Source organism: Coregonus clupeaformis, chromosome 26 (genome assembly GCF_020615455.1).
Source record: "Coregonus clupeaformis isolate EN_2021a chromosome 26, ASM2061545v1, whole genome shotgun sequence".
NCBI classification, from domain to species: Eukaryota; Metazoa; Chordata; class Actinopteri; order Salmoniformes; family Salmonidae; genus Coregonus; species Coregonus clupeaformis.
In genome coordinates this window covers 29,250,145-29,273,839 of record NC_059217.1, presented here as the reverse complement: position 1 = coordinate 29,273,839, position 23,695 = coordinate 29,250,145, and the positions used below count along the sequence as shown (strand labels likewise).

The 23,695-nt window shown below is 41.7% G+C and overlaps 1 protein-coding gene and 1 long non-coding RNA gene across 5 annotated transcripts; one reads left to right on the top strand and one right to left on the bottom strand.

Moving 5' to 3' along the window:
• Window positions 1-391: 391 nt before the first annotated feature.
• LOC121539972 lies at window positions 392-4,500 on the bottom strand. 4 transcript variants are annotated; one of them, XR_005995442.1, is made up of 6 exons: window positions 4,230-4,500; window positions 3,633-3,757; window positions 1,276-1,631; window positions 965-1,026; window positions 736-869; window positions 392-543 (listed from the first exon to the last, which is right to left on the bottom strand). It is a non-coding gene; the product is annotated as an uncharacterized LOC121539972 (long non-coding RNA). The 4 variants fall into 4 exon arrangements; XR_005995441.1 differs by having other exon boundaries at window positions 1,518-1,631; XR_005995440.1 differs by having other exon boundaries at window positions 965-1,631.
• Window positions 4,501-21,644: 17,144 nt separating this feature from the next.
• Window positions 21,645-23,454, top strand: LOC121540608 (zinc finger protein 239; the record flags this gene model as incomplete). The annotated part of the gene is made up of 1 exon (XM_041849611.1): window positions 21,645-23,454. A coding segment is annotated over one exon (936 nt), but the record flags the coding sequence as incomplete, so codon positions are not given.
• Window positions 23,455-23,695: the final 241 nt, after the last annotated feature.

Sequence of the window (23,695 nt, the reverse complement as noted above, 5' to 3'; positions counted from 1 at the left end):
AAGGGATCATAGCTTTCACCTGCTCAGTCTGTCATGGAAAGAGCAGGTGTCCTTAATGTTTTGTACTCTGTGTATACAGGGTAAGTCAGTTACAGTACCATATTTACAATGTGCAGGGATACTGGAGTGTTAGAGGTAGATATGTATAGGGGTAAGGTCAATAGGCATCAGGATATATGATAAACAGAGTAGCAGCAGTGTATTTAATGATTGTATGTGAGTGGGTGTGCGTAGAGTCAGTATAAACGTATGTGCATATTATGTGAGCAAATTAAGTGTGTGTTTGTGTGTCAGTGTGTTTAGGGCCCTGTGAGTGTGCATAGAGACAGTGCAAAAATAAAATGCAAGGGTCAACTCAGTCTGTGTAGCCATTTTATCAGCTATTTAGTTAGCTATTTAGCAGTGTTTGGCTTGGGATAGAAGCTGTTCAGGAGCCTATTGGTGTCAGACTTGATGCACCGGTACCACATTGAGAAGAGTCAGGCCTGGGTTGTCGTTGACAGAGAAGAAGGCATTGTGTCTGTCCGTCCGACTCACGTTTCTCTTTATCCAATCAAAACAAAGAGAACAGTTAAGAACCTAACCATCAAATGTGTGTCAACCAACGAGGCATACAGAAACGTTAAACAGACAGCAGCACCAACCTATAAAGTGAGGTCCTTTTCTTCATCTATGCCACAGATGTAAACTCTTATCACTAGCCCAGACAATCTCCACCCCCATCCCCTCACTTACACAGGCGATGAGCTCAAAACCTGTTTTGTCGTCAGCTGAGGGCGGAATCTGGTGGTCGTCGGGCCCCTTTGAAGAAGTTGGTGACCTTGGAGAATCCCCCAAAAGGTGGTGGCATAAGGGTCCTGGATAAACCTCTGGAAACAAAGAGATTGAGATGTTTATGAACTCATAGTCACATACTAACACATTACACATCTTCAGAAACATACTGACAACACACAATCCTTACAGAGACAAGGTAGGAATTTCCATCATCAAAGAGCTAGGAAGTGACACCCATCTAATGGTGACCTGAAAACAAGATAAAAATACATAAGTAATGGGTGAGAGAGTGAGGCAGAGAGTAATAGACAGACCGTAAAAGAAGAAAGAAAGAGCTAGAAAAATAGAAATTAGGGGGAAATATGGGAAAGACACTTCCAAACATGATGATAAGAGAGTTGTGTACAGTGTAGACCAGCTGCTAAACTCTCTACTGTTCAGAGTCCAGTTAAATGCCAGTGAAATGCCTTGAAGTAGCAGCTGTCTGCTGCTACTCACAGGGCCAGGATGATGCGACGCTGCAGGGCCCTCAGCAGCTCCCTGGTGCCCCCGCTGTGAAAGTGCAGAGGAGGGAGGGGGTGGCCTGCTGGTCAGAACCAGGAAGTTAGGGCCCAGGGAGAAACAGGACCGTTGCAGAGAGTGCAGCTCCGACAGAGGCAGGGATAACGACCACTGAACAGGGGGAGACATCAACACTGTACAGCCTAGCATGGGAACTATAAGCACAGAAGTCTACCTACTTGTCTCTTTGACAGGGGATGCTCTCCGACTCGGTCTCTCTTCACTGTGCTGACCGCCTAGTCTGGCTCATAGCCATGGTCATAGTTAGTGTCCTCCACCCCTCCTTCTCCATCCTAACAGGGAGAGAGAACACATGAAGAAAACAGAGTAATGTTGTCTGTGTATTAAACAGGACATAACAACTCACCTTTTTAGTGTAGAATACAACTGCCACATTTCAACCCTCATCCTCTAGAGCGCTCCACTCCAAAACTGGCAACATCTTACTCTAGTCTAGAATAATGTGTGATAGCCTAAAGCTAAGCAGAAAATGACATACTATATGAGCTAAAGGCCTGTGCTTGACTAAGGAAGCAAAACAAAGTTATTGATGACAAAGACTTCCACCACAGGGATGAGTACACTTTGAATACGACTAGAATCGGTCTTGGATCAACCAGTATTGTCATGGTGTCTATGGGAGAAGCCCAATTTACCCGTTCCACTATATGGATGAACCCTGGGATGGTGGTGTCCTAGTTGCTCCTGTTGGCATTGGTGTGGAGTTACATCCCCTCCTTCTCAAACACCAGCTGTGTGTAAGCTATGTTATGAATGTGACCATAACAGAAATAATGTATTTGCATTGCCAGCTGTGACACGACTTCAGGTAAAATATTACATAAGGCCCCCTCCACCAACCAACGATCTGTTCAAACGTTTAGTTAGTTAGATAATCACTTTCACAGACAAGTTTACAATACTAATGCCATGAAATGGGGATCCTCTGGACCCTATCGTCACTGTAAACAGATTAACTAGCTAGCTGTTAGAGAACCAGCAGTGCTTATTGCTTAACAAATGTTAGTTTGCCGTGGAAAATAGCAACGCTATGATGACATTTCTCATAGCCAAATCAGTGAACAAGTAATATGTCACACCAGCAAATATCAATCTTATCTGCCATTATGGAAATAGTTATTAAGCTAACTAGTGTGGGGATCTATTTTCTTGTAACTAGATGTGATGCCTAGCTTAGAAAGAATGCATTAATGATTTAACATAAAAGGTTTGTACTGTACTGATATAAATTGTTTAACCTAACAAGCTGTGATTAATGTGAGGAGCTGTTTTAGGGAGTAGGGGGAGATAAGAACTTATGTCTCACATACACGAACACTGCCTCTTTGTGATCTGTGAACCGTCCAAGGACGTAGGTACAAAGAGTACAGGGGAACAGTGTCTATGGGTGCTGACTCTACAGGTTGTGATGATAACAACTTATGCCTGGCAACAGTGTGCAACGGTAAAGCGCCAAGGGGCTGGGACCAGCCTGTGCGCCAACGATTGGCTGAGTAAGTCTAAACCACGCTCAGTCTCTACCCTGATAGGCCCAGCAAGGAGCGGGAACTATCACTGTCAGGGTATTTAAAGAAGAGCCTGTAACAATGGATCAGTTCTCTGTCTGCCCTGCGTGGTATTTCAGTGAGCCCGTATACGAACCATCATACATACATTTTGCATATAATAAATTTAGCTTGGATTGAATATCTCTTGATTATGTTTTCTCTTATTCCAATACCAGATTTGAATTACGCTATTTCTAACACTAGCTAAATTAGGTAGCTAGCCAGCAGATCCGACCTGCTTGCTTACAGCTGCACTAGGGTCGACAGCATTCCTGTGTATATTAAGACACCGCGGAGCCCGACGCGAGATATGGCTCGGAAAACGTACCTCAATCCAGGGATGACAAATGCGTTGTACTCCGAATTGTCCCATTATCCCAACTGTTACACCGAGAAGATTGAACGACTGCTAGTTTTTTTTTGCAGTTGTTCTATCTTCTCGGTGTAACAGTTGGGATAATGGAACAATTTGGAGTACAACGCATCTAAACCGCTGCAAAATATATTTTCAATAACCCAAAATATTGTATTTTCAGCTGTTTGAAGCTGGTGTACAAAACCGAAAGTAAAAGACGCGAAAATGAAACTTAAGAACGGAAAGCATAGCAATAGCACACAGAACTGATCTACCACTTCTTAAACTTGCTTTCAATGAGAATGACAGATGTATAACTTAAATTTCTATGTGAATTTGGTTGGGTCGCCTAAAAAAATGTGTAAACTCACTTTTGAGAAAATGGCCATGGTATCTAGTGAAGAGCTCTTCTTTGTCTACACCCATTCACCATCCCAGCTCGTTTCGCTCTCGGTGAGTTCAGAGCACACACTTGATGCTGATGATTTGTTTACCTCTGGATAACATGAAAACAGCCTAATCAGCTCTGCTGGCAACAATTTCATTACGATTTTTTGCGATGTTTACTGACACCGGCCATATTCAACGGATGTTGTACACTTTAGCTTAAGACATGTAGCTAGCTATCTAGGTAAACAATTAACTTAGCAAGGTAAACAATGTGTAAGATCACACACATCATGTAACGTTAGCTAACGAGCCAGCCAGCTAACGTCAGCTAGTTAAACAACAATGAGCATAGTGCCAAATAATGTAGTTACTACCTGCATGAATCTGCTGGGAGCTAACCAACCAGGTTCAATGTTAGCTAGCTAACATTAGGCTAACTAGCAAAACAAACTGCTCTGGGATTCGAATAATAACGTCATACATGTACCGTTAGCTAACAGTACACTTTAGCTTTAAATGAAACCACTTTCTGTCAAAACGTGTAATATCTGAAAATGTAGCTAGCTAGACTATCTTACCCCTATACATCATCATGCATGATAGACACGTCTCCATGTCAAGGATGCCATGCCATGGTTGCCCTTAGTTTGAATATGTAATCCGGAAACAGGTGTTTTCTCAATTTCTTTAGCTATCATACTCTAATTCCACTGATTTCTAAACTCCATCCTCCAGAATGTGGAGAGCAACACTTATACAGCTTCACTACACTATAAAACATTTTTAAAAGCCGCGTTTGACAGGATTATCAACACAGACTGACCAGCTCAAATATACAGAAGCCTCCTATATGGCAGACCAATCCAAACTCCTCTATCGGCATATCCAGCCCACTCATTAACTCAGCCAATCATGGCTAGTGGGAAGGTTGCTGTCTTTTTCTGTGGCTTAACCAACAAGGCTCCTAATTTACTTTTTTTATTTGTATTTACAGATGGCATACAAGTTTGTTATCAAGGCACATGAAAGTTCACATGTTCCAAAAGGCATTTCTGCCAAAAAATGCATTTTGATAAAAAATTAAAATTAAAATTAAAATGGCTCTCCTGTGAAGTCCTGATTTGCAACATATGCCTAGTTTCCTGAAACGGGTCACATATTGTAGCTTTAAATAAAAATCACAGTATGTAAATATGCCCATATAGGTTTCACAAAGATATGTCATGATCAAAAAGCAAATGAGTCATCATTAACAAAAACAAATGATTAGCAAATAAAAGCAAGACAGGTTTTTTCGATGAACACATTTTACAAACATATTTCTTGCTTTGCAAACACAAATCAAATCAAATTTTATTTGACACATACACATGTTTAGCAGATGTTATTGCGGGTGTAGCAAAATGCTTGTGCTTCTAGCTCCGACAGTGCAGTAATATCTAACAAGTAATATCTAACAATTTCACAACATATACCCAATAAACACAAATCTAGTAAGGAATGGAATTTAAGAAATATACATGTACAAGCAATGACAGAGCGGCATGGACTAAGATACAGTAGAATATTATAGAATAGAATACAGTATATACATATGAGATGAGTAGTGCAAGATATGTAAACAGTATTAAAGTGACTGGTGTTCCATTTCTTAAAGTGGCCAGTGATTTCAATAGGCAGCAGCAGCCTGTAATGTGCTAGTGATGGCTATTTAACAGTCTGATGGCCTTGAGATAGAAGCTGTTTTTCATTCTCTCGGTCTCAGCTTTGATGCACCTGTACTGACCTCGCCATCTGGATGATAGTGGGGTGAACAGGCAGTGGCTCGGGTGGTTGATGTCCTTGATGATCTTTTTGGCCTTCCTGTGACAGGGTTTTAGGTGCCAAGCCAAATTTCTTTAGCCTCCTGAGGTTGAAGAGGCTCTGTTGCGCCTTCTTCACCACACTGTCTGCGTGGGTGGACCATTTCAGTTTGTCAGTGATGTGTACGCCAAGGAACTTGAAGCTTTCCACCTTCTCCACTGCGGTCCCGTCAATGTGGATAGGGGGGTGCACCCTCTGCTGTTTCCTGAAATCCATGATCATCTACTTTGTTTTGTTGACGTTGAGTGAGAGGTTATTTTCCTGGCACCACACTCCCAGAGCCCTCACCTCCTCCCTGTAGGCGGTCTCGTCATTGTTGGTAATCAAGCCTACTACTGTTGTGTCATCTGCAAACTTGATGATTGAGTTGGAGGCGTGCTTGGCCACGCAGTCATGGGTGAACAGGGAGTACAGGAGGGGGCTGAGCACGCACCCTTGTGGTGCCCCAGTGTTGAGGATCAGCGAAGTGGCGATGTTGTTTCCTACCTTCACCACCTGGGGGCGGCCCGTCAGGAAGTCCAGGACCCAGTTGCACAGGGCGGGGTTCAGACCCAGGGCCTTGAGCTTAATGATGAGCTTGGAGGGGACTATGGTGTTGAATGCTGAGCTATTGTCAGTCATCGAACAGCGTTCTTACATACAGTTGAAGTCGGAAGTTTACATACACCTTAGCCAAATACATTTAAACTCAGTTTTTCCAATTCCTGACATTTAATCCTAGTAAAAATTCCCTGTCTTAGGTCAGTTAGGACCACCACTTTATTTTAAGAATGTGAAATGTCAGAATAATAGTAGAGAGAATTATTTATTTGAGCTTTTATTTATTTCATCACATTCCCAGTGGGTCAGAAGTTTACATACACTCAATTCGTATTTGGTGGCATTGCCTTTAAATTGTTTAACTTGGGTCAAACGTTTCGGGTAGCCTTCCACAAGCTTCCCACAATAAGTTGGGTGAATTTTGGCCCATTCCTCCTGACAGAGCTGGTGTAACTGAATCAGGTGTGTAGGCCTCCTAGCTCGCACAAGCTTTTTCAGTTCTGCCAACAAATGTTCTATAGGATTGAGGTCAGGGCTTTGTGATGGCCACTCCAATACCTTGACTTTGTTGTCCTTAAGCCATTTTGCAACAACTTTGGAAGTATGCTTGGGGTCATTGTCCATTTGGAAGACCCGTTTGCGACCAAGCTTTAACTTCCTGACTGATGTCTTGAGATGTTGCCACCCCCATGCTTCACGGTTGGGATGGTGTTCTTCGGCTTGCAAGCCTTCCCCTTTTTCCTCCAAACATAATGATGGTCATTATGGCCAAACAGTTCTATATTTGTTTCATCAGACATTTCTCCAAAAACCGTAGTCTGGCTTTTTTATGGCGGTTTTGGAGCAGTGGCTTCTTCCTTGCTGAGCGGTTTTTCAGGTTATGTCGATATAGGATATAGATACTTGTGTACCTGTTTCCTCCAGCATCTTCACAAGGTCCTTTGATGTTGTTCTGGGATTGATTTGCACTTTTCGCACCAAAGTACGTTAATCTCTAGGAGACAGAACGCGTCTCCTTCCTGAGCGGTATGACGGCTGCGTGGTCCCATGGTGTTAATACTTGCGTACTATTGTTTGTACAGATGAACGTGGTACCTTCAGGCGTTTGGAAATTGCTCCCAAGGATGAACCAGACTTGTGGAGGTCTACAATTCATTTTCTGAGGTCTTTGATTTTCCCATGATGTCAAGCAAAGTGGCACTGAGTTTGAAGGTAGGCCTTGAAATACATCCACAGGTACACCTCCAATTGACTCAAATGATGTCAATTAGCCTATCAGAAACTTCTAAAGCCATGACATCATTTTCTGGAATTTTCCAAGCTGTTTAAAGCCACAGTCAACTTAGTGTATGTAAACTTCTGACCCACTGGAATTGTGATACAGTGAATTATAAGTGAAATAATCTGTCTGTAAACAATTGTTGGAAAAATTAATTGTGTCATGCACAAAGTAGATGTCTAGCAAAACTATAGTTTGTTAACAAGAAATGTGTGGAGTGGTTGAAAAATGAGTTTTAATGACTCCAATCTAAGTGTATGTAAACTTCCGACTTCAACTGTAGGTATTCCTCTTGTCCAGATGGGATAGGGCAGTGTGCAGTGTGATGGCGATTGCATCGTCTGTGGATCTATTGGGGCGGTAAGCAAATCGAAGTGGGTCTAGGGTGACAGGTAAGGTACAGTGAGGGACAAAAGTATTTGATCCCCTGCTGATGTTGTACGTTTGCCCACTGACAAAGACATGATCAGTCTATAATTTTAATGGTAGGTTTATTTGAACAGTGAGAGACAGAATAACAAAAAAAATCCAGAAAAACGCATGTCAAAAATGTTATAAATTGATTTGCATTTTAATGAGGGAAATAAGTATTTGACCCCTCTCAATCAGAAAGCACCAGTGGCGGCTGGTGAAAAATATTCTCGGTGGGGCTGTGCCATACTTTTTTTTTCCTGTAACCATCGCGATATATTTTAACACAAACTGCAGGACAGCAGTGCTCAGTGAAACATTCAGTAATTATTTAATGCCAATATTAAAAAGTTGAGGCATTCTTACACAAAAACATATTACACAAACCCAAGCCTTTCATTTGCATTTAAAGTGAACTTTTCACCATTGGTAGTAAACAGGCAACGCAACAGGCATGCTGTCAGAACAGAGTGGAAAGTGGACAATAACATGAAATTATTATAAAGTTTATAGGAAATCTTACACTGTATGAAAGGATGTATAATATAGAAATGGATATCAAGTGGATGAACTCAAACCTTTGACTGGAAGAATAGCATACAGTATTTTATGATCATACTAAATGTGACTAATTGTTAATGTGCTCCAGAACTGCAACAATTAATTGATACAAAACAACATATATACAGTAATATTAGCAAAGACACTATTAAGACTTTCTAGAGTACCATATATAACTGGATTTTTTATGCTAAGGTCAACTATATACAAAGAAACATGCGGCCAGAGCTGCTCTGTGTGTGTGTGTCTGTCATCTTATTTGTACAGGAATTTTGCCCGTCTGTCCTTCTGAGTGGCAAACCTCTCAATGACCCTTTGATTAAAGTCAGGAATGTCCCTGACAAGTTTCTTCTCCATGGAGAGCATGGCCAGAGCGTTCAGGCGATCCTGTGTCATGCTGTTTCTCAGGAAGGTCTTGATCCTTTTCAGTGTAGAGAAGCACCTTTCTGACTCAGCAGTTGTCATGGGTGTGGTGATGAGGATCTTGAGGAGGCTGGCAGTCTCTGTGAAAGTGCTCTGAAGGTTGTTCTCCATGAAGAACTGGTACAGGGCACTGCACCACTACAAGCCTTGAACTCACTGTTCTCATAGATGAGGGACAGTTTGGTTTTGAGCTTGGCCTTGTTCAACATGGGGGTACGCCTCCACGGTTGTTTCAAGCGCTGTATCAGGGAACTTCACACTGTGTTGTGGGAACAACTCTCCGTGCAATAGTGTTGCGCTGATGAGGTGCTGGGTGAAGGAGAACCTCTCTTTGGCATGACTCAGGATGGTATCACATACCTGTAAAAGATACATCATCAGCTTTAATTTGCAATTAAGCTATTTTGATGCAAGTGATCCTGACTGACACATGCCTATGTCCAACTCAAGTATATGATTACCAAGGTGCTGATTGTTCAGGGTTTTGGCTACATACTACCAGGCCTGAAAAAAGTTCTAGGTGGGAAACACTGACAATTACATCACAACTTACCTCTATAGCCAACCTCTGTTGTTCTCCTGGTCCCAGCATCCTCCGTCGCTTGATGGGCTGTTGCTGCTCGTCAGATGCGCTGTCCCCACACAAAGAGGGAATTGAGGCCCTGGGTCCAAAAAATAAAGTTTAATTTGATAACTTGCAATCAGACTTCTTAACTCACTGTAATTCCCCCTCAACACACAACCAGTGACTTATATATATATATATAGACAGACAGACAGACAGACAGACAGACAGACAGTGTGTATATACACACAAACTATGTCTAGTAACTGCTTTTAACCTGTGATGTACATAATTAACTGATGTTATTACGTTTTAAAGCCTTTTCTATTACATTTGTGAGAGGGATGCAACATAATTTTGTTCTGCTGTTCACTTAGCAATAAAGTTAATATTCAATAACAACTAGGCCTCTTCTAGAAATTGACCTGGTGGACACCTGAATAATTATTACAAACTGTGTAGTACTTTCCTGCATTATTATCAACGTCTGATTGTGTCTTCTCTTCCTTTTAAAATACTAAAACAAATATAATTGTGACGGCTCTATGATAATCACTCACTACAAGCACCAACTGGCAGTGGGTGGAAACGTCAGTCGCTCTCGTCAGCTTGAATGGCGATAAAATCAGCACTCTTTACTTCCTCCAGGATGTAATCCTTAAGCATTGACAGCATACAGTCCAACAGCTCGTTCTGTATCGTCTTTGACGTGTCCCTTAAAAACGGTAGCTGTCTTCAGGTGCTCCTCCAGCACACTGTCGAGGGAGGCAACAAAATCCACTAAGCCCGGAAAATGCCGGGGTTGTCTGAGGAGTCAGTCTCCTCGTGCCCACGCAAGGCCAACTCAAAAGCCCCCACAGAACTTCACACAATCGATAATTTTGGATAGAATGTGCCTGTTTTTATCCACCTCCTCATTGTGTTTCCTCACCGCAATCCTGTGGCCGTCATCCAGCTGCGTAGCAATGTTCACCCTTCCTAATACAGCTAGCTTTACAGAGTTGTCCATGTGTGCCCTGGTGTTCTCATGTTTCTTTACCTTCTCTGACAGGTGCTTCCATATCCCTCACTCCGGTACCTGTCCATGCTGAATCTGACCCGTCGTTTTAAAAAGCAAGCACGGAAAGCAAAATAAAGCATTAGCATCAGTGCACCCAGCTAGCCAAGCCTTCCTGGTGTACCAGCTACGGGAGAAGCCGCGCATATACTGCTTCCTTTCTCGCTAGCCTGCTGTCTGATTGAGAGGTCAGGTTGATCTGGGCCCAGCTCTTTCACCCGAACTTTCTCTGACAAAGTTCTCCTCTCAAACGGATCTTGGAGGAGAGATTTCACCGAGTTAGGGTTGGGTCTTGGAGGAGTAACGCTTTGTGTCGCGCCATTGTTGTCTAGTAAAAATGGCGTCACTGGACCCCGGTCCTTATTTTATCAGGGGCGAGCTTGGGGCGGTAAAATAATCGCCCTCCTTGGATTCGATTTAAGATCGCTTATTGACTACATTTTATGTCATACATTCATATCTTAAATTAGCAATTGGCTTAACTGCTACGTAGACCCGCCTCCTCGGGGCACTTTCTGTATCGCCCAGAGCTGACGAGGGCGTTTGACAGGCAGAGGAAAGGTTGCGAATATGATTTTCTATCATATCTTACACATATTACTGTGTGCATTCCATATTTCAAACACACAAATATTGACATACTGATGTTTTTATTATTATTATTATTATTATTTTTTATTTTTTATTTTTAAAATAATTTTATTTAAGGCGGCGCCTAGCGCCCTCTATCGGCCAGCCGCCACTGGAAAGCACATATACATGCCCGTCTGAAGTTTGCCAATGAACATCTGAATGATTCAGAGGAGAACTGGGTGAAAGTGTTGTGGTCAGATGAGACCAAAATGGAGCTCTTTGGCATCAACTCAACTCGCTGTGTTTGGAGGAGGAGGAATGCTGCCTATGACCCCAAGAACACCATCCCCACCATCAAACATGGAGGTGGAAACATTATGCTTTGGGGGTGTTTTTCTGCTAAGGGGACAGGACAACTTCACCGCATCAAAGGGAAGATGGACAGGGCCATGTACCGTCAAATTTGGGTGAGAACCTCCTTCCCTCAGCCAGGGCATTGAAAATGGGTCGTGGATGGGTATTCCAGCATGACAATGACCCAAAACACACGGCCAAGGCAACAAAGGAGATGCTCAAGAAGAAGCACATTAAGGTCCTGGAGTGGCCTAGCCAGTCTCCAGACCTTAATCCCATAGAAAATCTGTGGAGGGAGCTGAAGGTTCGAGTTGCCAAACGTCAGCCTCGAAACCTTAATGACTTGGAGAAGATCTGCAAAGAGGAGTGGGATAAAATCCCTCCTGAGATGTGTGGAAACCTGGTGGCCAACTACAAGAAACGTCTGACCTCTGTGATTGCCAACAAGGGCTTTGCCACCAAGTACTAAGTCATGTTTTGCAGAGGGGTCAAATACTTATTTCCCTCATTAAAATGCAAATCAATTTATAAAATTTTTGACATGCGTTTTTCTGGATTTTTTTGTTGTTATTCTGTCTCTCACTGTTAAAATAAACCTACCATTAAAATTATAGACTGATCATTTATTTGTCAGTGGGCAAATGTACAAAATCAGCAGGGGATCAAATACTTTTTTCCCTCACTGTAGAAGCACAAGCATTTCGCTACACCCGCAATAACATCTGCTAAACATATGTATGTGACAAATACAATTTAATTTGATTTGATATGCATTCATCACAAAGGTTGCATTCTGTATTTTCATAACATATTTTGTTTGTGACTCAATACTCATATATAATATATATTTATTTTATTAGAAATCTCCATAGATCTGCTAGCTACTAGCTAACTTATTAACAGTTAGCTACTATGTAAGCATCCCCAAATTCCAATATCAAACGACTTTATCGAGTCTATTTAGATATCGACCCTTTCATACAGGCCAAATCAATCAGAAAAACAGTAAATCTAAAGTTCAATTTCCAATACATTGATCTTACCTTGTGACTAACCTCAGCCTTCCAAGCCTCTATGTAGTCCTTCTGGACAGCCCAGACCCTTGCTACTTGAAATTCCTTCACCCAAGCAGTTGCGTCGTTCACTTAAGCTGTTGAAGTCAATCGTTTGACCAATGACAACAGCTGTGATGGGCTGGGCTAAACGTTTAACCCGACCCACATTTAAACTCGCCCGATTCCGTGGTCCGAATTGACCAGCAGGTGGCGATAGCACAAATTGTGTTAACTTGAACTTGCACGAACAAGTTAACACCGGATACTGTTGTTGCTCCATCCTTTCAGGCTTTTGGCCTGAGGTAGGACTAAATATATTTATATAGTGGAGTAGGGTGGTGTTTTTCTTTAGTAAGTGTAGGGTTAGATGGTAGGGTATTTTTTTATTCAAGCAAAGTACAAGGGAGTTATACTCCAGTCTAGTAGGTGGCGGTAATGCAACATTTATTCCACATTTATTGGATGCCAACTGCCGTTAAACCTCATCGAATAAGAAGAATCAGTAATGTTGTTGCTGCACGGGCAGGGACGAAAATAACACAGCTAGCAAGCTAATCAACTTAAATTATCTAAAAATGTCTCAAATACAGTTGTTGAGGGTTTTTATTAACGAGAGATTAACAGCTGCTGCTGAGGAGATATTCGAGGTCGTTGACAAAACGGTAGCAGAGTATCAGGACGAAGTTGTCCGTCTACAGAGGCTGCTCGACATTGTTAATCAACCTGAGATAAACCAACACCGAGCAGGTAGGCTCACTCATTATGTTTGTCTAACGCAGCGTTAATTTTATATTATTACCGAGTGTCTGGGCGTAAGTAAAAGTGAGTAGGTCACAATGTTCCTGCAAAAATACCCCGACATATTTAAGTGAACATTTGTGCTATCACATTGCATCATTTAACACACAGGATAAATGTCCGTTGACAAAAACACCCGTTATTATTGCCAAGTAAGCAGTGCAACTACACAACGGCTTATAACACAGCTGACAAAACTGAGGGGTATACTACAAAGTAGGATCAATGAGTCTTAGGATCAATGAGTTAGCCAGCTAACTTTGATTAACAACCAAAACGATCTACTGATTTTCAGATGTATTAAGAAAGCTAAACTTCAATGTGTTTTTGAGTGTTGAGTCAATTAGACCATGCGTTTCTTTCTAAAAAATAACTTATTTCAGAATATTTAGGCAAGTTAGCTGGCTAACTCATTGATTCTGCTTTGTAGTATACCCCTCAGGCCAACTGCCCAAGTCCAACTGTAAACAAACTTAATAATGAACTACACGTTGTCTTAACACCTACAGTACCAGTCAAAAGTTTGGACACACCTACTCATTACAGGGTTTTTCTTTATTTTTACTATTTTCTACATTGTAGAATAATAGTGAAGACATCAAAACTATAAATAACACATATTGAATCATGTAGTAACCAAAAAATGTGTGAAACAAATCAAAATATATTTTATGTTTGAGATTCTTCAAAGTGGCCACCCTTTACCTTAATGACAGCTTTACACACTCTTGGGATTCTCTCAACCAGCTTCACCTGGAATGCTTTTCTAACAGTATTGAAGGAGTTCCCACATATGCTGAGCACTTGGCTGCTTTTCCATCACTCTGCGACCCAACTCATCCCAAACCATCTCAATTGGGTTGAGGTCGGGGGATTGTGGAGGCCAGGTCATCTGATGCAGCACTCCATCACTCTACTTCATGGTCAAATAGCCCTTACACAGCCTGGAGGTATGTTGGGTCATGGTCCTGTTGAAAAACAAATGATAGTCCCACTAAGCCCAAACCAGATGGGATGGCGTATCGCTGCAGAATGCTGTGGTAGCCATGCTGGTTAAGTGTGAATGAATTCTAAATAAATCACAGACAGTGCCACCAGCGAAGCACCCCCACACCATCACACCACCTCCTCCATGCTTCACGGTGGGAACTACACATGCAGAGATCATCCGTTCAGCTACACTGCGACTACCTCATGAAGCTGGTTGAGAGAATGCCAAGACCGTGCAAAGCTTTCATCAAGGCAAAGGGTGGCTACTTTGAAGAATCTCATATAAAATATGTTTTGATTTTGTTTTACACTTTTTTGGTTACTACATGATTCTATATGTCTTCACTATTATTCTAAAATGTAAAAAATAGTAAAAATAAAGAAAAACCCTGGAATTAGTAGGTGTCCAAACTTTTGACTGGTACTGTCCATATGGGAAAAGTTATACTGTCACAAAATATGGAGAATGGATGAAGTGTTCAGTACGACAGTAATCAAACATTTTACATTACATTTGTACGTTTTAGTCAGGGGGGACTGAGAAGTCTTATTTAAGAAAAGGTAGGCTTTCAGATGTTTTCGGAAGATGGGCCATGGTCAGCGGGTCGGACACCAGCAGCTCGGCACTGGAATATGCACAAATAGCTTCATGCACAAAGAAGAATAGAAATAGAAAGTCCTGAATGTGTTTTCATTAAAGGACTTGTTCACTATTTTACAAATTGATGTTAAATTGTTCCTCACCCTGAAAGTTGTCTATGGACCAGGAGAAACTGTAATCAATTATTTCTTTAAACAGCCATTAACTTCTACGGGATCGGTAGTTGAGCTAACGTGCGCTAATGTGATTAGCATGACTGTTGTAAGTAACAGCAAACTTTCCAGGACATAGACATGTCTATATATGGACAGAAAGCTTAAATTCTTGTTCATCTAACCGCACTGTCCAATTAACAGTAGCTATTACACTGAAAGAATACCATGCTATTGTTTGAGGAGAGTGCACAACAACAAAAAATGTATCACGGCAACTGGTTTGATACATTCACCTCTGAAGGTAAATAATGTATTAACATTCAGTGATCTTGCTCTGATTTGTCATCCTAAGGGTCCCAGAGATAAAATGTAGCATAGTTTTGTTTGATAGAATCCATTTTTATATTCAAATGTAGGAACTGGGTTCTACAGTTTGAAGCCCTGCTGTCTCTGGCTCCACACCCACCCCGCCCGGCCATCTAGATGTGTGAAAGTTAGTGTATAAGCTAATGATCCATCATGTATGACATTCCTGGGAGTGTGTAAACTTACATTTTGTTTTACCATATCATTTTTGTATGTTCTCTATAGTTATGTACTTGAAAATGTATCAATTGACCAATTCGGCACATTTGGGCAGACTTGATACAAAATAGTCCAGTATTGTAATGCTTCACTGGCTCAATCTGAAACTTTGCACACAGACTGCTACCAAAATGTATCTAGTGGCCAAAATCTAAATTGTGCCTAAACTGCAATATTATATTGTGGCCTTTCTCTTGCGTTTCAAAGATGGAACAAAAAAATAAATAGAAAATGCATGTTTTTTTGTTTGTATTATCTTTTACCAGATCTAATGTGTTATATTCTCCAACATTCATTTCACATTTCCACAAACTTCAGTGTTTCCTTTCAAATGGTATCAAGAATATGCATATCCTTGCTTCAGGTCCTGAGCTACAGGCAGTTAGATTTGGATATGTCATTTTTAGGCGAAAATTGAAAAAAAGGGTCCGATCCTTAAGAGGTTAAACTTAAGCTAAATTTAGCCACCGCTAGCAAAAAATCTATGGATGTGATGGGGGCATGTGAGCATGTTTTTTTTTTTTTATGGCCAAATCACCTTTAAGTAACATGCCCCCATCACTTCCATTGATTGAGTTCGCGTTCGAGCTAGATTGTTGAGACATGCAGTTAGCCTGCAAGATCGGATGGATGTTTGGATACGGCCTGTAGTTGAGAAGAGTCTCTCAACACTACATGAAGTCATAGGAAGGGTGATGATGTCCCTTAGTAGTCTATTGATGTTAGGGAAAATGTCAGGGTTGCAGCTGTCCAAAACTTCAATAAGGGATGGGAATTCCCCCCTCCCTAAGCATGCTAGGTAGTGCTATGTTTCAACAGCCATTGACAGACAATCCAGTAGGGGTTGGAAGCTATGGTGAGCTTCGATTGGCTACTCGCACCGCGATATTGTGGAGGATTTGTATAATGTTCCGCTTTCCCCAACATTAGTCCCATCCTGTTCAGCCCATGCTCACATTGCTCAACGGTCCTCTGCCCACTCCGCTTCTCTCACTTTCCTTCCATTGAAAATGATGTGTAGCTCAGTTGGTAGAGCATGGCGTTTGCAACGCCAGTGTTGTGGGTTCGTTTCCCACGAGGGGCCAGTATGAAAAAAATAAAAATAAATGTATGCACTAACTGTAAGTCGCTCTGGATAAGAGCGTCTGTTAAATGACTAAAATGTAAATGTTTCACTGCGCGATGCCGCTGTATATGAACACGGGCCGTTATACACGTCTGCCATAATAGCATAGTAACGTTACATGCTTGGTGATTCACGGAGCTCTGCTTTGATCTTGCACAATAGCAGGGAGGCTGCTGATTCAAGCAGCTTGTTTTTAATGTCTAGACTCATGAGTCTGTTGTGGCAAATTCAGCCTTATACTGATCAAAGAACCAAAGTATTTCAGAGTTTTTGTAGAATTAAGATAGACTTTATTACATAAGCAATAGAGTCGAGGTGGTTTGCAAAGCATCTCCCTTCCACCTCTCAGCTTTGTTCATATAGTCATTTTACAAACATTTTAGCTTAACACCTTGTCGTGACGTGCCTTTCATTATTGTGATGACTATTATTTATCGAATAATTACCTACTATGTTTCATTGTTACTAGATTAAATTAATCATGTAACAATTAACTAATTAGGAATTTGGGGCACCACGGGAAAAGTTGTTTAACGAGTTACCGTTTCCCGAATTAACTCTAAAGATATCTTTATCTCTTATCATTTAACAGTCATTTATTAATCATTTACGTCATATCAGTGTCATTCTGAAAGTCGTAGGCTCTTTAAGTCTGCACGAACCCGGGTCTTACTGATCATTCCGTACCACACAAATTGATTTAATTATTTATTTACTAACTAATTAAAAATGATAACCCAAGATACAAACACATACACGGTATAGGTAGGGATTAGAAACTTAATACAATGAAAACGGGTCCTTAGCGGACTAACACAATATGACACTTGTTACAAAAGATGGCGATTTAGAGAGAGAGCGAGAGAAAACACTTGGATACACATGGACATATACTCATAGTAATCCTAATAATTTGGCAAGAACTGTTGCCTGTTTGGTAAGAAATAGTGCATGTATTTACGTGTTTGTCTTCGTCGTCTCTGTTGGACCCAGGCCTTCGTGGGAAGGGTCGATTGAGCCTTCTCTTTTCGGATGGCCTTTTAGATGTAAGGTTCAGATGTAAGGCTCATATTGTCCACAAGAGGTCACAATGTCCTTCTTCTTAGTCGTCCGTTTACTTTCACTCGTTCTGGAAGTGGTCTTCTGAGGATGGCTAATCAGCCATGTCGATGATCCCCTGTGGGGTGATGAGAGCAGTGTAGTAGACAATGGTTTGAAGAGAGAGTAACAGGATGGTCCCACTTAAATTCACCTTCTTAGATACAGTACTTAGAACAGCTACTCAGCCGTAACATTGATTGTTAGTGGAGGCAACTTTGTCGTCTTCACCTCGTGTTGATTTTCAGGGTCGGGACCAATATGGACAAAAGCTGCAGCTTGAGGTCCGTCTAGTCTGATCTGATAATTCGTATCTCAGTCTTTTATGCACTCCGGTAAAGAGGGACATTTCATACTGACACGCTCTCTGAGCTCCCTTGGGCGTGGCTAGTTAGAAAGCTAAAATCACATTCCTATCTTCACGGAAAAATTGTCTTCCTCCTTGATATTTTCTACCCAAGGTAAAGGATGTAAACCTGATATCCACAGTGTAAAAGCTCTTCAAGTCATATAACAAGTCAATATACCTTAGTTTTCCATATTCCATTTCTCATCATTCCCAACATTTAGATGTTGAAATATATTGTCCCAATGTTCATTGTTGAATGTTGAAGTTTTGGGCGGCAAAAGTCTCTGAAACAAAGGACATTCCTTTCACCATACTAGAGGCCAGAGATAGAATAATCTATCTCTAATTTATGGCAGTATTAAGGTGTCAAGACCGGCACAGCCCAATGGTGGTGCAATCAATCAAGCCCTGTCATGCAAACATAATCATGTTCAGTTTGAACTCTGTTCAACCCTGGCTCACCCTGGCTTGACCTGGAGATTGATTGTTGGACATGGCAGGTCCACAATCAATCTCTCAAACATACCCAAGCCCAACCCCTCTCTCCCACCCCGTCATGCTGTAATTAATTATTAAGACGCCCAAGTAGAGACAGAAGGTTTAGCCTGAACTCTGTTCAACCCTGGCTCGTTCCAGGATTATGGCTAAGCAGAGCCACAGTCTGGTTTCAGTCACTGATAAGATAAGACAACTGTAGAATTTGACCCGAACACAGGTCAGATGCCCATTTTTACACACACAAACCTAGTGAGAGGAATTAAGTTCTTGTCTACCAACAGAGATGTACCCATGTTTAACCTTGGCTCCGTGTTCGTCATGTTGTGATTAACTTTATTTATCTTATAGTTTACATAAAAATCCTCATCAAGTCTAGCGTTTTTGGGCAGCTGCTCTAGAATATTTTGAATTCTTTAATCATATTTGGATATGAACATTAAAAAAATATCTTAGACGTTGCCCTTGTTAAGGGCCTCTTCACCCTCCCTATGTCCACGTAGTGCATAGCATAACAATGTCCAGAACCACTTCGACATAATCACGATTCCTCTCTACAAATAAATAGTCCATGGCATCGCAGTTACCCAGGCTTTGATTGCGATGGCTTACACTGTAGCCTTCAAATTAATCCAGTGCAAAAGAGTGGGATTTGCTAGCCTGGTGCTTGAAGCATGCCTCGCGAAGGTGCTTCCAATCCTTATATCCGTCTCTAACAAATGAGCCTTCCATAGTGGCCTCTAGGAAATGTCTACACATTTTACAGAAAACAGCGTCCCTTGTTGAACTGTATTCCAGCCAAGAAAACTGTCCATACCGCTTCCATGAAAAACACTGATTTTCCATTGATCACTGTAGTAAGGAACATTCCGATTTTTGGTTGGGTGGGTGGTTCATCAACAGCAGACAAATCCGCGGGTGGACTCGTGACATGCTCACCGTGACGAGGCCGGGCCGGGGGATGGTAAGCTAGCTGGGCTGTGGAAGTCGAAGGAGTAGCCATGCTAACCTCCTCATGGGCTGACATGCTAGCCTCCGTAGTGCCATGCCTAGTGGTACCATATGATTGCCATATACAGTGAGGGAAAAAAGTATTTGATCCCCTGCTGATTTTGTACGTTTGCCCACTGACAAAGACATGATCAGTCTATAATTTTAATGGTAGGTTTATTTGAACAGTGAGAGGCAGAATAACAACAAAAAAATCCAGAAAAACGCATGTCAAAAATGTTATAAATTGATTTGCATTTTAATGAGGGAAATAAGTATTTGACCCCTCTGCAAAACATGACTTAGTACTTGGTGGCAAAACCCTTGTTGGCAATCACAGAGGTCAGACGTTTCTTGTAGTTGGCCACCAGATTTGCACACATCTCAGGAGGGATTTTGTCCCACTCCTCTTTGCAGATCTTCTCCAAGTCATTAAGGTTTCGAGGCTGACGTTTGGCAACTCGAACCTTCAGCTCCCTCCACAGATTTTCTATGGGATTAAGGTCTGGAGACTGCCTAGGCCAATCCAGGACCTTAATGTGCTTCTTCTTCAGCCACTCCTTTGTTGCCTTGGCCGTGTGTTTTGGGTCATTGTCATGCTGGAATACCCATCCACGACCCATTTTCAATGCCCTGGCTGAGGGAAGGAGGTTCTCACCCAAGATTTGACGGTACATGGCCCCGTCCGTCGTCCCTTTGATGCGGTGAAGTTGTCCTGTCCCCTTAGCAGAAAAACACCCCCAAAGCATAATGTTTCCACCTCCATGATTGACGGTGGGGATGGTGTTCTTGGGGTCATAGGCAGCATTTCTCCTCCTCCAAACTTGATGCTAAAGACCTTGATTTTTCACCCAGTTCTCCTCTGAATCATTCAGATGTTCATTGGCAAACTTCAGACGGGCCTGTATATGTGCTTGAGCAGGGGGACCTTGCGGGCGCTGCGGGATTTCAGTCCTTCACGGCGTAGTGTGTTACCAATTGTTTTCTTGGTGACTATGGTCCCAGCTGCCTTGAGATCATTGACAAGATCCTCCCGTGTAGTTCTGGGCTGATTCCTCACCATTCTCATGATCATTGCAACTCCACGAGGTGAGATCTTGCATGGAGCCCCAGGCCGAGGGAGATTGACAGTTATTTTGTGTTTCTTCCATTTGCGAATAATCGCACCAACTGTTGTCACCTTCTCACCAAGCTGCTTGGCGATGGTCTTGTAGCCCATTCCAGCCTTGTGTAGGTCTACAATCTTGTCCCTGACATCCTTGGAGAGCTCTTTAGTCTTGGCCATGGTGGAGAGTTTGGAATCTGATTGATTGATTGCTTCTGTGGACAGGTGTCTTTTATACAGGTGACAAACTGAGATTAGGAGCACTCCCTTTAAGAGTGTGCTCCTAATCTCAGCTCATTACCTGTATAAAAGACACCTGGGAGCCAGAAATCTTTCTGATTGAGAGGGGGTCAAATACTTATTTTATATCAATTTATAACATTTTTGACATGCGTTGTTCTGGATTTTGTTGTTGTTATTCTGTCTCTCACTGTTCAAATAAACCTACCATTAGAATTATAGACTGATAATTTCTTTGTCAGTGGGCAAACGTACAAAATCAGCAGGGGATCAAATACTTTTTTCCCTCACTGTAACCAATTAGATCCCAGGAACCTCCTACTGCATTTAAATTGTTTTTCTTTCTGATAAGTCAGGAGATCCAGAGCGACTGCTAAATGACTAAAATGTAAATGTAATAATAAAAATCAACAAATTCAAGTTCATTATTTTAAATGTTTTGACTATATTTAAAGCCAGCCTGATTGGGTGGGCCAGTATTCAATCTGGCAGGGCCTGGGCCCAGCCAGGCCCTGCCATGGCTTCGCCTGTGATTGGAGCAATGTCAAAGGTAGTTATTTTTTTTACGAAGTTTAGGATTACAGTTCATTTATATTTGACTAGTATAAGTTAATTATTGCAGGCGTACCAGACGGGGTAGGTCTACATGTCAGTTTGTCTACATGTCTGTTTCACCCTTTTTCCTTTCCTCCAGACCTCCAGCAACTCACTCTCTCTTTCTCTGAAGCGGAGGTTTCCCCTGAGCAGCAGCACTGTGAGCAGGAGTGGAGCCGCAGTCTGGGGCAGGAGGACCCAGAACCCACACAGATTAAAGAGGAACAGGAGGAACTCCGGACCAGTCAGGAGGAAGAGCAGTTTCAAGGGCTTGAGGCAGATACCATAGAGAACATATTCATTCCTGTCTGTGTGAAAAGTGACCGTGATGAGGACCCAACTCAGCTCGCACATCTCTATCAAGCCCAAAAGGAAGGAAACGGAGAGAGAGACACTTTACCCAATATTACAACTGAACAGATCAAAACAGAACCTGATGGAGAGGACTACAGAGAATCAGAAGCAACCAGTGTCTCTCAGCCTTTCTCTGCTGTAAATCTAGACTGTTCTGCAGCTCAGAGTGAAAACAGTCAAAGTGTCAGTGGTATGGAGACAGGAGGACCTCCACCAGGTTTTAAGCCAGTCATATCAAAGATGGTAAAAGGACAAAGCTCCCATATCAATACTAAGGGTAAGAATTCCACACAGTTATCCCTCCTGAAATCACCCAGTCAAAGTCATGCTACTCCCTGTTGTTGTAAGGTGTGTTGTAAGTCTTTTCATCACATGGGTTCATTAATTAAACACGTGCAAACTCATAGAAAGGATAAAGAAAGTATTTGTGGTGTGTGTGGAAAATGTTTTCAGTCCACAGAAAGTATGAAAGGTCACCTAAAAACTCACATTGCAGCTAGGTTTTGTTGTGATGTTTGTAGTAAAGGGTTCAGCAAGAACAGTGAGCTGATAGTGCACATGAGGATTCACACAGGGGAGAGTCCATATCATTGTTGTCATTGTGGCAAAGCATTCAAACAGAATGGAAATCTAAAAATACACATGAGGACCCACACAGGGGAGAAATCGTATATCTGTCCTGATTGTGGCAAAGGATTCAGCATTGCCAGTAATCTGAAAGTGCACACGAGGACTCACACGAGAGAGACCATACTGATGTCTTCATAGTAGAAGTGCATTTCCCAATCAGGTACATTAAATAACAATCAAAGATGCACCAAGGAATCACTGTATAGGTGCAATGATTGCAGGAGTTCTCAAAATGATGGAACTACAAAGTTACATGAACAACCGTCACCAGGGGAGAACACATGACAGTGTGCTGTTTGGGAAAAGGTCTGGAGACAGAAGATTGAGAGTCACATTCTAACTTACACCTGTGAGAGGAGATGCCCTTTAGGACACTATTTTTTAAATTTTATTTTACCCTTATTTTACCAGGTAAGGTGACTAAGAACACATTCTCAATTACAGCAACGACCTGGGGAATTGTTACAGGGAGAGGAGGGGGGATGAAGGAAGCTGGGGATGATTAGGTGGCCATGATGGTATGAGGCCCAGGCTTGGGTGAATACAATATGACTGAATTACTGCTTGACCATAAAGAACTCCCCATCACTGTCTAACAGAGAGCAGTTTGTGGATTTCTGAGCAACAGGAGTCCCTGCTCATTAGTTATAGGATGACAAAGACATGTTAAACTATGTCCTCCTTTTTTACATAAAACATGTTTTTGTTTTTAGAGTGAAAATGTATTGTTAATGTAGCAGAATTCAATATTTTATCTGTTCTGATGTTCACATAGTTTTCCCAATATCAGTTACTTTGTGCTTATGTTTCCTCAAGTGTCCTCAGGAGCTGAAAGATTCCTACCATTTTTGTTATTACCTCTGAGTTTGATGTCTGTATACATTTTTATTTCGTTTTCCATGTTTTGACAAACATTAAGAAAAATGTTATGAGATCAAGTGGACCCATTCGTATAAATGAGCCTTCTGTAATGTTTTATATCTACACAGAATAAATGTTTATAACACGTGCATTGTGAGGTCTTTTCCTGCACATGTCTCGTTCCTCTGACAGTGTTGCACGATTCTGAAACATTGGAGACAATTACATGTTGAACAGTTACCTAATCACCAATCCATACCATTTTTATGCATATCTAAAGCACTATAAGGGCACATCAAGTTGCATTTAACTGAGGCTCTTACATTGATAGGAATGTGACTGGATAATTTTTTATCATATTCTCATTTAGCAGACACTCTTAGCCAGAGTGA